The sequence below is a fragment of the Emydura macquarii genome, unplaced genomic scaffold (assembly GCF_026122565.2).
Source record: "Emydura macquarii macquarii isolate MOO-44397 ecotype Brisbane River unplaced genomic scaffold, CSIRO-AGI_Emac_v2 contig_1254, whole genome shotgun sequence".
NCBI lineage: Eukaryota > Metazoa > Chordata > Testudines > Chelidae > Emydura > Emydura macquarii.
Window position 1 is genome coordinate 4,376,673 of NW_027131391.1, and position 15,295 is coordinate 4,391,967.

At 51.1% G+C, this 15,295-nt stretch overlaps 1 protein-coding gene across 3 annotated transcripts in view; it reads left to right on the forward strand.

Moving 5' to 3' along the window:
- The window catches only part of NOS1 (nitric oxide synthase 1), a 124,515-nt gene that overhangs the window by 96,210 nt on the left and 13,010 nt on the right, over positions 1-15,295 (forward strand). For all 3 annotated transcript variants that reach the window (XM_067550132.1, XM_067550133.1, XM_067550134.1), the window contains 7 exons: positions 1,412-1,513; positions 2,332-2,526; positions 3,760-3,845; positions 7,863-8,007; positions 8,505-8,609; positions 9,237-9,295; positions 14,187-14,303. In XM_067550132.1, coding sequence (XP_067406233.1) covers positions 1,412-1,513; positions 2,332-2,526; positions 3,760-3,845; positions 7,863-8,007; positions 8,505-8,609; positions 9,237-9,295; positions 14,187-14,303 — 809 coding nt within the window. The remainder of the gene's footprint in view (positions 1-1,411; positions 1,514-2,331; positions 2,527-3,759; positions 3,846-7,862; positions 8,008-8,504; positions 8,610-9,236; positions 9,296-14,186; positions 14,304-15,295) is intronic.

Sequence of the window (15,295 nt, forward strand, 5' to 3'; positions counted from 1 at the left end):
GTAGGAGTGCAACACATGGTTCGCCCCCATCCCTATGGTGGGCACTGGTAGGGAGCTGTGCCTGCTGTCAAGATTTCTGCAGTGGCTCAAGGGCGTGGGAAGCAGTCGCAGGGCGGACTGTTAGGATGCAGGGAACAAACCCCAAATTGGTTGTGAGCGACATACTTAAATTTCACCAAACAGTTACAAGTGTCAACTCCCCAGACACTATAAGATGCAGTCACAGACAGATCCAAGTACCCCAGGGGACTATTTTGCCACCCAGGCGAGCCTACCATTGTGGCAGATGTTCCCTTACACTAAAGATCCCTGCAATGTTCAGGTTACTCTCAGTCCCAAAGGAGCATCACTTACCCCAGGTCAATCACACTTCAGATTTCACATCAAAGGCAACTCTTGTTGTCAATCCTATAATAAACTATCTAAAGATTTATAATAGGAAAAGGAAACCAGAGAGCTATTTACAATGTTAAAGCTGAAACTCATTTGTGTGTATGTTTACCAATCTTATGTTCTTCTAGAATAAGCAAACTCTATATGACCTTAAGGCTAACCCAGGCTAAGCACGGGGGATCTTTTGCTTATGCTTAGTAATCCTTGCCCCTCAGAGTCCCAGCAGCATAAAGATACAGTTCTTTCTTGTTAGAGCCTTTTTTCCTTTCTCCTGTTGCGCTTTGAGCTGCAGACTCAGCTGAGGAAGGAATTCACTGGCATGCCCCCTCTCTTGATAGTTGGGCGACAGCAATCACCAAAGTCTTTTGTCCTCTTCAATGATCCACAATAGTTCACCTGGTGTCCATGGGCCTTCGTCGTGGGGCAGGACATAACAACTTTTGTTGAAGATCAGCGCTTTACACTAGTTAATGTCTCCCTCCTGTCTGGCAATTTACACAGTTACAGAAACTGATGGTACAAAAAGCTCAAATATTCCCTTCTATGATGGGATGTGGATGTTACAAGTGAGATTAATGCGTGCAGCAACTCACAAGCATTCAATAACATCTAAACACTAGGCACATTTTAATAACTAATACCTATTTTAACAATGCTACCACACAGGTGAACCAGACAGAGTCCAGCTACATATTCCTCCGTATTCAAGTGAGGCATGGGGACCTGGGCATGAGCTGGCACCTGGGCTCCTGCCCTCCCCCTGGGATTGTCCACAGCCTCTGTGCGAGGCTAGGCACAGCTGAGCCTGGCTGTTCAGGAGGGAACCAGGCCACTTCAATTAGGCAGGCAGGCCATTTGCTCTGACCCGTACCCAGCAGCCTGGTCTCCAGTCACTGAAGTTCTCAGTCAGGTTCAGCGATGGGGCTTGCCCTCCCTTAGCTCACGCCTCAAGTCCTTAGCACCTTGGTTTGCTGCTGGTAAGAAGTCCAGGCTCACCGATTACTGCGTGTCTTTGCAGGAAGTAGCCAAAAAGATGAACTTGGACATGCGGAAAACCTCCTCGCTGTGGAAGGACCAAGCACTGGTGGAGATTAACATCGCTGTTCTGTACAGCTTCCAGGTACCCGGGCGGCAGGACTTGCTGCTGCTGCAGCTTCGGACCAGGCCTGCCCGAGGCTTTGGGGTCTGGAATGAGACAGGTCCCTGGTGTGCCCTCAGGAACTGGCGTGGGAAGGGGAGATCTGCCCCAGGGCCACGGCAGCTAGCGGTTTAATGTGCTTCCATGCGGCTCTGTCCTGACACGGAGGTGACGGTGACCTGCTCATGAGGAGCGATGCCACTTTTGGGGCCACCCTCATTTTGGGTTGTTCCAGGGGCCAGGGTGGCCCCTAGTGAAATTTAGCCGCACTCCATCCCCTGCGCCTTGCACAGAAAGGTGGTGTCTGGCTGCCTACGTCAGCCCCCTGCAGCCCTGGCCCTGTGGGACTTTCCAGCCCCTTTGAGTGGCACAAAAAGGCTGCAGCGGGGTCGAGGATCTGGCCTTGGGGAGCCACATTTGCATGGAAAGGGATTGAACAATCCCCTTGGCCAGTCTGCAACAGAACCTAGGGGGTTCAGGGTCCCTCCTACCTGTCAACCGAATCAGGACAATAAACTGAAGTGAAGCTGCAAATGTGAGGGCTGCCTGCTCTATCAGACCTCCCCACGGGGCCCTGCCGGATGGTTCCTCCGGCCCCATTGCCGCTGAAGGAAGCACTCTGTGGGGAGGAAGAACTGACATCGCTCAGCCCAGAGGCCATTCGTTGTCCTAATGTCCGGACCGGGGGGGGGGCGGCTCCTTGTTCACCCCTGTGGCAGGCTCTGCTCCCAGCTCCTGTCCTCCTCGCCTGAGGCGTATTCACCGGCAGTTACTCCTGGCTCTTCTCCTCCCTCCAACAGAGCGACAAGGTGACCATTGTGGATCATCACTCGGCCACGGAGTCCTTCATAAAGCACCTGGAGAATGAGTACCGCTGCCGGGGGGGGTGCCCTGCCGACTGGGTGTGGATCGTCCCCCCCATGTCCAGCAGCATCACCCCGGTCTTCCATCAGGAAATGCTCAACTATCGGCTCACCCCCTCCTTCGAGTACCAGGTACCATCCATAGCCAGGCTTCTGCCTGCACTGCACACCCTGCCCCGGGCACACGAGGATACAGTGACAGCCGGCTGTCACCAGATCTCCACCCCAGCCGTGGATTGGCTCCGTATTGTAATCACTGTCTCTGCAAGGCAGTGGTGCCTGCTAACAAGCCTGGTTGCTCCAAGGTATCAAGGTACAATCAGGTTTGCAGACCGCCTGCGTGAGTTGCCTCCCTCAGGACGGGCAGCTCTTCGCATCTCTGCCAGAGCCAAGAGTTTCATTAAGGTCTCATCTTGCATCCTTCATCCCAGGGCAGCTGAGCAGAGCCCCTTCTGGAACTCATCAGCCCTGCTCTTCAGTCAGCCATGGGGGGCTGCTCCCGTTCCATGCCAGTCACCCCTTCCCTTCCTCCGCCGTCTCGCAAACTGGAGCGAGCTGCTCCTGCCAGCCTGGGGATGGAAAGTCGGACTCTGGTCTCTAGCGTGGCAGTGTGGAGCATGAGTACTAGGCCATTACGTTAGCAACAGAGCACTTAGCCCCCCAAAGAATGAGACGAGACCCTGAGCAAACACCCTCATTAGCCAGATGTCTGTGCTCCTGCGGCTTTCAGTCAGTGTGACCCTTAGTCTAGATCCCATATGGAATAACCATGAAAGGGAGCCATTTGTTCATCTGTGTTCTCAGTCCACCACGAACCTTGCCCTGAGTATGGAGGGACTCAGGAACTGGCACTGAATCCATGGGAATTGCAGAGCTGTCGATCCTCTTTCATGCCTCTGCCCCTTCTCGAGACTCTATGAAAAAGTGGAAGGTGCATTTCCTGCATCTCCCTAGTCGTTAGTTGTCACCACTTGCTGGGAGGGTCTCACTTCTGGAGGCAAAAGAGGCATGTTACCCAACCATGTTGTTACATGTGAGAAATCCTCTCACTGTCTTGTGACAGCGTGTTGAAACCCTGGGGCATCCAGTCATACCTCAAAGACACGGGCATCTAGAGAGAGGGTCATCTCAAAGCTTAAACAGCTGGGTTGTGGGGAATGGGAGGGGGTCACAGAATGGCCCCCAAAATAAAGACCTATGAAGAGGGTCTGCGGTCAACTGGTCCCTAGCACAAGGGCCCTGAGACTGTATTTAAACAAGCTGTCGTTACAGACAAGTGCAGCTCCATTGCTGGCCCCACAGACCCTGCACTTGTTGAATAACCAAGCTCTGTCCCTCAGCTCATGACGATCTCCTTCCTCCTAGCCTGACCCTTGGAACACGCATATCTGGAAAGGGGTCAATGGGACGCCTACCAAAAAGAGAGCCATCGGTTTTAAAAAGCTAGCAAAGTAAGTACCCAGTAGAAGATATCCCTACGCGCTAGGGATCAGAGCACTGAGATGTCGTGCACTGATCGTTTGCTGTTCAGCTTGCTGCTCTCTGCGGTGGAGCTGCCATGTGCTCCTTGAATTACTGCTGCGCCGACAGCTCCTCACCTGCCGGGATTCCCCCGTTGTCTTCTGAAGGCTTCTCTTTTTGCCATGTCACCTTGTGTGGCACAGAAGAGAGGGGCCTGGAGAAGTGGGCAGCATCTGGGACATTCCACTGGAGCGGTAAATGGGAGGGTGAGGTATCAAATAGCTAAAAATTGTCATCTGGTCTCTTCCCAAAAATCAGTTCATTCTCCGGCAGTGTCACTGGTTCTTCCAATGCTTCGGGGGAGAGTTCCAACGGCTACTCTTCCTTTCTCTCTGGGCTTATAAGGCCTGATTCTCCCTACGTATTCCCCAGGTGACAATGATGTACCTCCATTGACATTACTCCAATTAATGCTGGTATAAGGGGGAGGAAACGCATGCCCTCAGAGACCTCTTATGTGCTATTTAGCGACTTCAGGAGATCGCTCTGCTACAGTTCATTTGGACCCCAGAATGCAACCTTTGCAAGTGTGAAAGGAGAATGGTGTGGGCAGCCTTTCTACATATGAATATAATAGGTGGGCTCAAACCAAGGACCCTTGACATTAGGAATCAAAACCCGGCTCCATATTTCACAGCTAGTCCCCATCCCTTCAATGGGCAGAATAAGCCCCCTAAAGCTGAACACCCTGGAAGGCTGAGCGGTGATCTGAGATGGGCAGCTTTGGACAATCTTGGTATTTTATTCCTGGTCTGGAGACCTCCCCACCAGGGGGTGGTCTTGGGAGAGGTGTTCCAACAAGGGAGACAGAGTAGAGAGAGCAGTGGCCTGGGACTCAGGACACCCCTGTTCTATTTCTGGATCTACTACTGGCCTGCTGGGTGACCTTGGGCAAGCCACGTCACACCTCTGTGCCTCAGTTTCACAATCTATAAAATGGGAATGATAATACTGACCTCCTTTGTAAAGTGCTTTGAGATCTACTGATGAAAGAGCACTATATACGAGCTGGGTGGTGGTATTATTCACCAGTAACGTGCATATGTCACAGACTACCTGCCCATGGTCCATGGTGCTACAAAATCATCTAGATGCTGCTACTTCTTGTTGTGACTCTGTTCTCATCCTATGTCCCCCGTTCCTTCCATTAAGTTAGTTTCCATGGTGCGTCCATGAAGCACTGCACATTTTTGGGGCCAGTGCCGGGCTCAAGGGTTTCAGCTGGAGTCTGGGGGAGGTACAGGATTCAAAAAGATTAATTGAGCTATTGAGTTAGAAGAGGACACAATGGATGTTAATTATAGCTGCTCTGTGTGTATACGCAATTGATAAACAGCTTTATAAAAATGTGAACTTGGCAGGTAAGATTTTTAAATAACATCCCCTCCATTGTTCTTGGCCTGTGGGTGGTTTTAAATTTTTTTTTTTTTTAATTTACCGTTAATTCTGCCTGGATCTGAGCTAATCTGCTTTTTGCCTGTTCCCGCGTACATGATGGGAACAGCTGAGTGAGCAGAACATTCCTGACCAAGTGGGTTTTCGTTACAAGCTTACAGAGATGCTGTCCAGAACTGGTTCCGAAGGAGCCAGACAGTTCATCTCTCAGCTTCCTCCTGGACCCCTCGGTACTTTTGCTAAGATCTGATCAGTTCCAGGGACAGGGGAGGCCAGTGGCATCTGAAATGAGTGGGTGACATTGACATGAAAGGGTGAATTCAGGAGCTATTTTATAGCAGTAGATAACAATCTGAATGAATGAGACTGAAAGCACAATAGAAACTGCCTAGAGAAACCTCCACTGCTTGAGGGATGCTCCCCTGGGGCGTGTACCTTGAGATCATGTTGCGGGGGACAAAGAAATCCAGTTCTGGCTTTTCCTCCCTACCCCCTTATTCTGAGTAAATGTACAGACTTAAAAAACCTCCTCACTGTGTGAAACCAGGGCAGATTTGCTAATGGACACTCGTCACCTGTAACCGTGGCAGTGGGGGAAACCTGGGCTTTCCTAATGGATTCTCAATGGTGGGCCTCTACCTGGAAAATTCAATGTAGCTGTGACTGGCACCCCATCAATGCATGTCTGTTCTGATGAGGGCACTGGCATCCCACCAGCCTGCTGCGACTAACGGGGCTGTTGGAGCAGAGCTGTCACGAATCAGACTTTACCTTGCATCACCATCTGGGGAAACGTGTCTTTTTCAACCCACCTCTCAACTGCCAAAAAACTCAATCAAGCTGCCACGATTTCCGTGGCGTCTACGTAACAGGACGCCTTGGCTGATTCTGCACTGATTGCTGCAAGAGACGCTGGCTGGACCGGGGCTCTTGCTCTCGCCTGCCATTTTGATTGGTCCATTTACAAACTTGGGGTCACTTTAGAAAAAAGAAAATGCTGAATATTTTTGAAAGCAGAACTCCAGTCCTTACGGCTCAGCTGTTCTGAGTGACCCTACAATAACAAACAAGTGTGTACAGTGTTGTGCTCGTGGCCTTACAGTACAGTAAGAAATCTGCCTCTGCTGGTCCTTTTTTGCCCCAACTTTTCCACTGTTGCTACCACCAGGAGCACTGGTGAAGACTGAGACTAGTGAAGACAGAGTGCTGATGGCCACTGATGCGTTAGGTGCCATGTCCTGTTGGGTGCATCTACATGGGAGCTGAAAGGTGTCATTTCTGGCCTGGGTAGACAGACATGTGCTAGTGATGGTCAAGCTAGCATGCTAAAAATGGAGTGTAGCTGCAGCGGTGCAAGCGACAGGAGGGGCCAGTCACTCCAAATACATGCGTAGGGTCTTGGACAGGATTGTAGTCCAGGTGCCTAGCGCCTCCCACTTCTTGCGCCTCTCCGGCTACACTGCTGTTTTTCCGATGACAGCTCGATCAGAGCTCGAGCAGGTATGTCTACTCGAGTTGGAAATTGCACCTCCAGCTCCAGCGTAGGCATCCTGTAGAGCTGCTCTGAGCTGGGTTAGAGGATACAGGGCTTGAAACTCGAGTGCTCCCTGACTACACGAGTGCTAGAGCTGGCAGAGATGAACCAATAGTAATGATGGTGGAAAATTCAGGAGCGAAAAAAGCTTTAATGTAGAGAAGGTTAATGGGTGCATCTGCTCAAGGAACTAGATTCCGGTTACAGACTATGAAAGGCAAGTGGTTAGAGCCCCCGTCCTGAACCCATAAAAAAACCATGAGTAAGTTGGGGGTGATCCCCTTGGGACTGATCCCACGAGTTAAGCTGTGCCCCTAAGTGCGTCCCCACTGGGACGTGATGGTGGGGAATGAGTGGTTTCAGGTGAACAAATGCCCTCGCTGATTGGGGTGAGGTGCAGGTTACGTTTAGTTAATAATCAACACTATTCCCAGAGCAACCCAGGCCAGGTGTAATTCCTAGGCCCCGTGCACAGAGAAGGAAGTGTGTGTGGGGTTTTTTTGTTTTTTGTTTTTTTTCCTTATTAAAACAAACTCAAAAGCCGTGTTGGCTTCTGTGTTATTGGAAACAAAGAAAAAAGTCATTTCCCAGATGCTGTCTGAGCATAAGTGAGTGCCAGGAATAAAACGTTCTCGGGAGGTATTAGAACCGAGAACCTGAGGGAGCGTGCTGGCAGGCTTCCCTTAAAACCAGCCGTAAACTGGTGTGTTTCCATAGGCAGTAGGAGACTGGTTCCCACTGCCTTGAGCCCTGGGCAGTTACTTACAGGTGTGCAGAGCACAGAAGGCTGCCTCTCCAACCAGGCCAGGGGTCTATGCCCACCTCTATGCAAAGAACGACTGAGTGGGACGCCATGGCTGTTTAAAACAATTTCTTACTTTTCCCTAGACTCTCGAACTCTCACCCCGCTGTTGTGAGCTAATAACTCCCCCGGGGATCACACAGCCAGGCTTGAAATTTGGGGGAGAGAGCAGGAATGTGTCAGAGTATCTTATTGAGGCTTCTACTTGCTTCCCAGAGCCGTGAAATTCTCTGCCAAGCTGATGGGACAGGCGATGGCCAAGAGGGTCAAAGCGACCATCCTCTATGCCACGGAAACGGGGAAGTCCCAAGTCTATGCAAAAACCTTATGTGAAATCTTCAAGCACGCTTTCGACGCCAAGGTAGCGTACCAGCTCCCTGCCCACAGGGAACAGGCCGTGTGACCATGTGGCTTACGTACACCAGGCCCAGTGCAACAAGCTGTTGGGTGCCTTCCGATCCCAGGAACTTTCCCAGGAATTGCAGGCCCTCGGCACCTTGCAGGATTGGGCCCTTGGACTGGTTAGGAGAGAGAGGCCGGGATGCAAATAAACCTGCCTTCAATGTGATCACATTTGGAGAGGACTTTGGGGCCAGTTTTGCCCTCTGTTACCCATTTAGCCCCGTGGAAGTTAATGGGATTTTGAGCGCGCGACGAAGAGCAGAATTTCTCTCTCCTCCTTAAGTCTCTGGGCCTCCTCCCTTTAGCATTCTAGATCTGTGCCAAGTCCTCTGCCCGATCATAGGGCCAAGCTCTCCACCAGCGTAACTTTGGCCCCTAGTTTTAAAGCCCAGCCCACTGACTGGCAGGGAGTTTCCTCACCCAAAGGCCTGTTACCAGCGTCCCTGTCTCTCTCAGGTGATGTCCATGGATGAGTACGACATCGTCCACCTGGAGCACGAAACCCTCGTTCTGGTGGTCACAAGCACCTTCGGCAACGGAGACCCACCGGAGAACGGGGAGGTAGGAAAGCTGCCAAGTGCAAGGACTGTCCCATTACTGCACATAGCAGTAACGGTGGGGGAGGGGCACCCACTTGTAAGCCCATTCACTATGGGGAGGGGGGAGCATGGTGCAGTGGTCAAAGCACATGACGAGGCATCATGAGACCTAGGTTCTGTCCCCACACCTGCCTCTGACTTGCTGGGAGACTTTACGTTGCTTTAGTTTCCCCATCCATAGAATGGGATCACATCTGCCTGTCCCCCAGGGAGGCTGTGAGGTTTAATTAATTAAAAGCCTGCTCTAGATCCCATTAAAGTCAATGGAAGGACTCCTATAGATTTTGGTCAGTTGAATCAGCCCCTCAGCACTCAGAGACCCTCTGACATAAGGTATCATAGAAGGGCAAATTATTATTACCCTAGTCACTGAGCTCCGCGGAGGTTCTTGGTGCCAGCCCTGATGGGCTTACAAACCCGGCAGTCAGGTGGAGGAGTTCAGCCCCTGTGCAAGCCGCCAATGAATGAAGGTGGGTCCCAGTAGTGAAAGCTGGTGAGGGGACTCTGGACACAGGGTGGAACAGCCACACAGACCCCCTGTGCGATGCTCGGTGGAGCTGACGACCCTGCTGTGTTTCTCTCTCTCTAGAAATTTGGCTGTGCAATGATGGAAATGAGGAATCCCAACTCTCACCTGGAAGAGAGGAAGTAAGAGACTCAGACAAGAGCCCCACATCACACCCACAACAGCGGAGCTGCCCGGTCCTGGGGAACCAGGGACCACAGCCAGCCCTTGGGTTAGCTGGCCTCTGAGGCTGGATTTGAAATCCCAGCTGAAGCTGCATGTCTATGGCCTGGGGATGGACTTGCCGTGTACTCAGGCAAGCAGTCCGATGCTCCAGGTAGCATTGGCCTCTCCCCTCTGCACCAGCCTGAGGTCACAAGTGAAACCGACTTTAGCAATTCCACTCCCTGGTGAATGTTCGTCCAGCCAAGGCTGGCCTCGGTCTGTAGGGACCCAAGCAAGAGATGAGGCTGATCCTGCTGTGGGAGGGGGAATGCAGCCTGATGTGCCTTCTGTGAGCGGATCTGGGACTGGGCCTTGCATGTCTTGTGCTCTGCTAGGTGAGGGGGAGAACCAGGGCAGGAGCTACCCTCTGTCCCCCGTCCCTCCATCTCTCCCCCCAGAAGAACTGGATTCCAGGCAGTTGCTTGCTTGATCCAGAATTCCAGGGTTTGGCAGGCAGGCCTGGCTCTAGGGGAACCACGCTTTATACCTTCCCTGGTTTTAAATCCCTTCAGATAATCCCCTTTCCTCCCTCCAACAAGACACTGAAACCCTCCCTGCAGATATTCCTTGCCTGGTAAGAGACAGGGCTGAGAGAGGGGGTCACACTTTCCTTTGCAGATACGCTTTCTACCCCTTTGTTTGCCATGGGAGTGAAACCAGTTACCCCTGCAGAAATGCAAGCCTATGGCCTGGGCATAAGAGCCCTCGTAGGGAGAACTAAGTGCGCTGAAGCAAGAGGAAGGATGGTTGGCGGGTGGGGGCACTGGCCTAGGGCTCAAGACCCCGGTTCAATTCCTTGCTCTGCCACAGACATCCAGTGTGACCTTGAGCAAGTCACTTAGAGTATGTCTACACGAGAAACCAAACAGAATACAGCAGCGAGTCTCAGAGCTGGGTTAGCTGAGTGGGGCTGGCGCTGTGGGGCTAAATATAGCAGTGTAGACATTCAACCTTGGGCTGGAGCCTGGGGAGGGTCCCAGAGCCAAACATCTACACTGCTATTTTGAGCCCAAGTCAGTTGCCCCGGGCTCTGAGACTCGCTGCGGTGGGGTTTTTTGCTGTGTAGCTAGCCGTCCCGTCAGTCTCTGCGTGCCTCAGTTCCCCGTGTGCAGAATGAGGGTAATGGTACTTCCCTACCTGCGTGAGGAGGGGAGAGACTTTCAAAACCATGAGATTCTCAGGTCCTGTGGCAGGGAGACTCAAGACACTCCTGCTGCTGCAAGACTGAACTCAGAGCCCACAGACTGAACCAAAGCCTGGGATCCAGCTCCTCCCAGGTGTTCTGCAGCTGCATCCAGGCTGTGCAGCTGTGCCTCCCTCTGATAGCCTCTAGAGCAGGCAGTCACCTGGTCTGGCATTAGGCCAGTCTGCTGCCTCAGTTTCCTCCCTCAGAGCATTCATCCACAGCCTCATAGGCTGCTGCGGTGCTTCCAGGCAGGCGCCTTCCCCATGCACTGCAGCCCTGAGGTGTCTCAGCCCTTCGGTAAGCCAGGGTTCTCCCTCGCCGGGACACAACCCAACTTCTAAGGGCTCATCTGTCCTCTGCAAGAGCCTTTAGCCTTTCCACGGGATTCAGCTTCCTGCTCTCTAGGCCCAGGGTCTTACCACTCCCTTGTTAACAGCACTGGCACCTTGGGGGCACCCATGCCTACCCTCCGTGTCAGGTCCCCAGCCTTAGGATGTAAGCAGCTGGGCTGTCCATGCTATAACCCAGACTGCCGTCTTTCCGGCACAGCGCCTCTTCCTCATCTCCCGATCTGCTGTCCTTGGACTCTTTCTCCTACCTGGCCACAGGCTACCCTTCTGTCTCACAGCAGGCCTGGCTCTTAGTCACATGTGAGCCCTGTCCTCTGGTTCCCTTCAGCATGGGAGGTGGGCTAACCCTTAAAGGACCAGCTCACACTGGGACAGTGCCTGACAGATAAACACTCCCTGCTAACTCCACGGAGCTCAAACCTTTTCGTAGCATGGACTGCATCTTAACAGAGAGATGGTCTCATGGACATCTCCCTTCCCACTCGCTGTCTTTCGGTCCTCTCCCCGGCTATTGATAACGGGATATCATCCCTGAGGCCACCGCCGCAATCACTTACGTGGAAAAGGACAAGGAAACCGTTGCATGTATTTTTAGCTTCTTTTAATGCAAATTGACTGTTGCAAACAAAGAGCAGGAGCCAGCAGCATGTGACCAGCCAACTCCCTCTGGCCCACCAGCAAGTGCTACTATCCACGTGTCTGTGGGCCACCAGCAACTGGTCCCGGACCACCAGCAGTCCAGGAACCACAAATGTGTGGCTTTGCTTTGCATGTAGGAATGAATCAAACTGCCACTAGGTGGCAATGTTTCACAACGTTCTCTTCTTACCAGTTCCAGAGGGGGAGCCCTGTTCCTCTCTATACAGCAAGAACAAGGAGAGTCCTGGAGCACCTTAAAGACTAACAAATTTAATTTCTGCAGGATCAGCTTTCGTGGGCTGCAACCCACTTCGTCAGATGCAAGAAATAGAAATCAGATGGGGGGTATATGTATACCTCCAAGGGTAAGGAACAGCACTGGGGAGGGTAGGTGTTAGCAAAGTCCATTCAGTTAGAGTAGATGAGGCCTATTCACAACCATTGATTAGAAGGTGAGAATGTGTGAACAGTGACAATTACTTCTCGTAATGAGATAATGAGACTTGGAATGGTTCTCTCATTACAAGAAGTAATTGTCACTGTGTTCACACATTCTCACCTTCTAATCAATGGCTGTGAATAGGCCTCATCTACTCTAACTGAATGCACTTTGCTAACACCTACCCTCCCCAGTGTTGTTCCTTACCCTTGGATATGTGTATATATATATATATATATATATATATATATATATACCCCCTATCTGATTTCTGTTTCTTGCATCTGATGAAGTGGGTTGCAGCCCATGAAAGCTTATGCCTGCAGAAATCAAATTTGTTAGTCTTTAAAGTGCTGCAGGACTCCCATTGTTTCTTCTTACAAGCAGACCCGTGTCTGTATTGCCACCCCTAAACATTGAGATTATTCAAAAATAATAAATGTTGGGTTCTTTTTATTTGCCTTTAAGCCTTGAAGGGTCAGATTTTTTAGCTCTTCTCTGCAACCATAAGGCCCAGTAGCTTTTAAAAAAATGCTGAGATTCTCACATGACTCCAGATGTTGGGGCTTCAAGGAAGATCCCAAACTTAGTGAAACTTACCATAAAAATCGCTTTAGGTGGGCTGACAGGACTAGGAATGTTGGAGGGGCCTGGACTTAGTTTGCAGTGTTGCCACTGAAGCAAGGTGAGACTTGGGCAAGTCACTTATCTGCTGAGTTAGTTAACATTTGTAAAGAGCTTCCAGATGCAGGTTGCTACAGAATGGCAAAGCGTTGAACATTTATTGCTGTTATTATTTTAGGTGTCAAGTACAGCGTATTCCGCTTAATTGGGACGTCAGCTCCCTGTGAAGTCATTTGAGTGAATGTACTGATGATAGTGATTGGTAATGTTTGCTACTTACTCAGGATGGGGTTAGCATCTGGCCGATGATAAGTGGGGTTAATCAGGTGTTAAAGAGGTAGGAGAGTTCTTGCAGAAGTTAAGAAATGATGTTAAATAAAGTTGAAGTGCAGCGAATGACACTTTTGTTCAGAGCAGTAATGTTAATTATTTGCACACTGATTGTGGTGTTGTTACATCTCCCAAATGGCTTACCTGCTGTGTGAACATGTAATATGACAGATCCCTATAGGGCTCGCAATCTGAAAACCCATTATGGAGTTTAATGGCCTCTTCCCCTAATGGGGACAGCTGATGGAACAGGACAATAGGCCAGCCATAGGGGTGCCTCAGTGAAAAGGATTCCACCGTGTTATTCATGTGGCTCTTACCCTGGTTACTGGTCGGCTCCAGACTGGACTCTGCAATACACTGTATTACGGCGTATCCTGGAAGGAGACTGTCGTTGAGTTACGGGATGGGCAGCAATGAGCATATAACTCAAGCATCTGAGCTCAGCACTGGCTGCTGTCATCACTTCCAAGGACAAGTCAAGGTGTTGGCTACTATCTTTGAGGGCCCGGAGCCTGGTTATATGACAGATGGTTTCTGGTCTCCATGTCCCACAATGAGCTCCAGGGACGGTCTTGCTTTTAGCATGGATCTTTCCAGTGCTAGTGGCTGGAGTTTCTCAGTCCAGGACATTGATCACCTTCTCTCTGGGGGAAGCCACCAGAACCCAGGGACAGTGGCCGTCACATCACGGGGTAAAGAGCACTAGTTTATGTGCTAAGGTCAATGTCGCCGAACTTGAGTCTCTAATGGCAGGCACTGAGGCTAGGATTTTCAATGGGGCCTAAATCCCTACGGCACCTCTGGAAATCCTGAGTAAGGTCCGAGTTCAGGATTCTGCTTTCCCACCACAGCTGATCCCAGCCATGCTGGGAATTGAACTGGGGACCTCCAGAGAGCAAGTCTCTGTAACTTGAGCCAGCTGGCTAGCAGAGGCTGTAACGGACTCACGTCCTCAGTGCACCGGGGGGGCATGTAACATACATTGATGGTGGGTTGCACCCACTGCAGGGAAGGGAGTGTAGCTCGCTGCTCTGCTCTAGGCACCACTAGCAGCCTCCCCGGTGGCAAGCAAACCGCAGGTCCCTGAACTCAGGCCTTGGCAGGCGAGTGCTGCCCCAGCTGTGCCCCAGTTCCCAGCACGTGTCTGCCCATCCCACCGCTGGCACGGTGGCCCAGTCGCAGGACAGGTGCAGAGGTGCCATGGCTGCTGTAATGCTCGCTGTCCTTGCTGTTTGCAGGAGCTATAAGGTCCGTTTTAACAGTGTCTCCTCTTACTCGGATGCACGGAAGTCTTCGAGCGATGGGCCCGGGGCCAGGGACAACTTTGAGAGCACAGGACCTCTGGCTAACGTCAGGTGAGCAGGATGGAGAGGAATGGAGGGAGGTGCTAGCTTCCTGAGGGTGGTGGTCCATTTGATCTTGTTGACATCCGGCTGAAGTGTTGGCTAGCCTTTTGTCTCTGGGGAACGTGTTTGTGACTGCCCTCCAGAGCGTGCTGGAACATGTCTTGGTAACAGTATACAGTGGAAGCGTGGCAATGTTGCCACACATTTCACTAGGGCAGTAATGACCAACAGATCATGAGTTTTCAAATGATACCTTACACGTATGCTTTGTATAAAATGTAACATAGCCTTGTAAAAGAGGTGAACACGGAGGTACGAACAGTCACAGCTCTATAATGAGCAAACTCTACACGTCCTTTAGGCTTAACCCAGGCTAAGTACTGGGGATCTTTTGCTTATGCCTGATAATCTTTGCCCCCTCCAGAGTCCAAGCAACATACAGACACAGTTCCTTCTTGTTAGGGATTTTTATTCCTTCCTCCCCAGCTGATGGGAGGAATTCACTGTCATGACTCCTCTGCATGGTAGAGTGAGAGTAACCATCAAAGTCTTTCATCCTCTTCAATGTTCCACAATACTTTGTCTGGTGTCAACAGGCCTTCCTTGTGGGGCAGGACATAATGCCTTCTGTTGGAGATCAGCGCTTTACACTAGTTAATGTCAGTCTCCTGTCTGGCGATTTACATGGTCACAGAGGCTTACAATGCAAAACACTCCACCATCCTCTTACAAGCTGGTTACAGAGGCTATACGTGAGATTAATGCAGGCAGCAACTCACGAGCATTCCATAAAGTCTAAACACGTTATTCTAGTTCTAGCACCTACTTCAGCAATACTAACACACAGGTGAGCCTGGACTGGCTCTGGCTTTGTATTTGCCAGTGTTCAGTTGAGGCCTGGGGGCCTAGGCATGAGCTGGCACCTGGCCTGCCAATGTCACAACACCCTGGAGCAAAGATCTCCTCTAGGCAATTGTGCAACATGTAAATAACCACCAGCT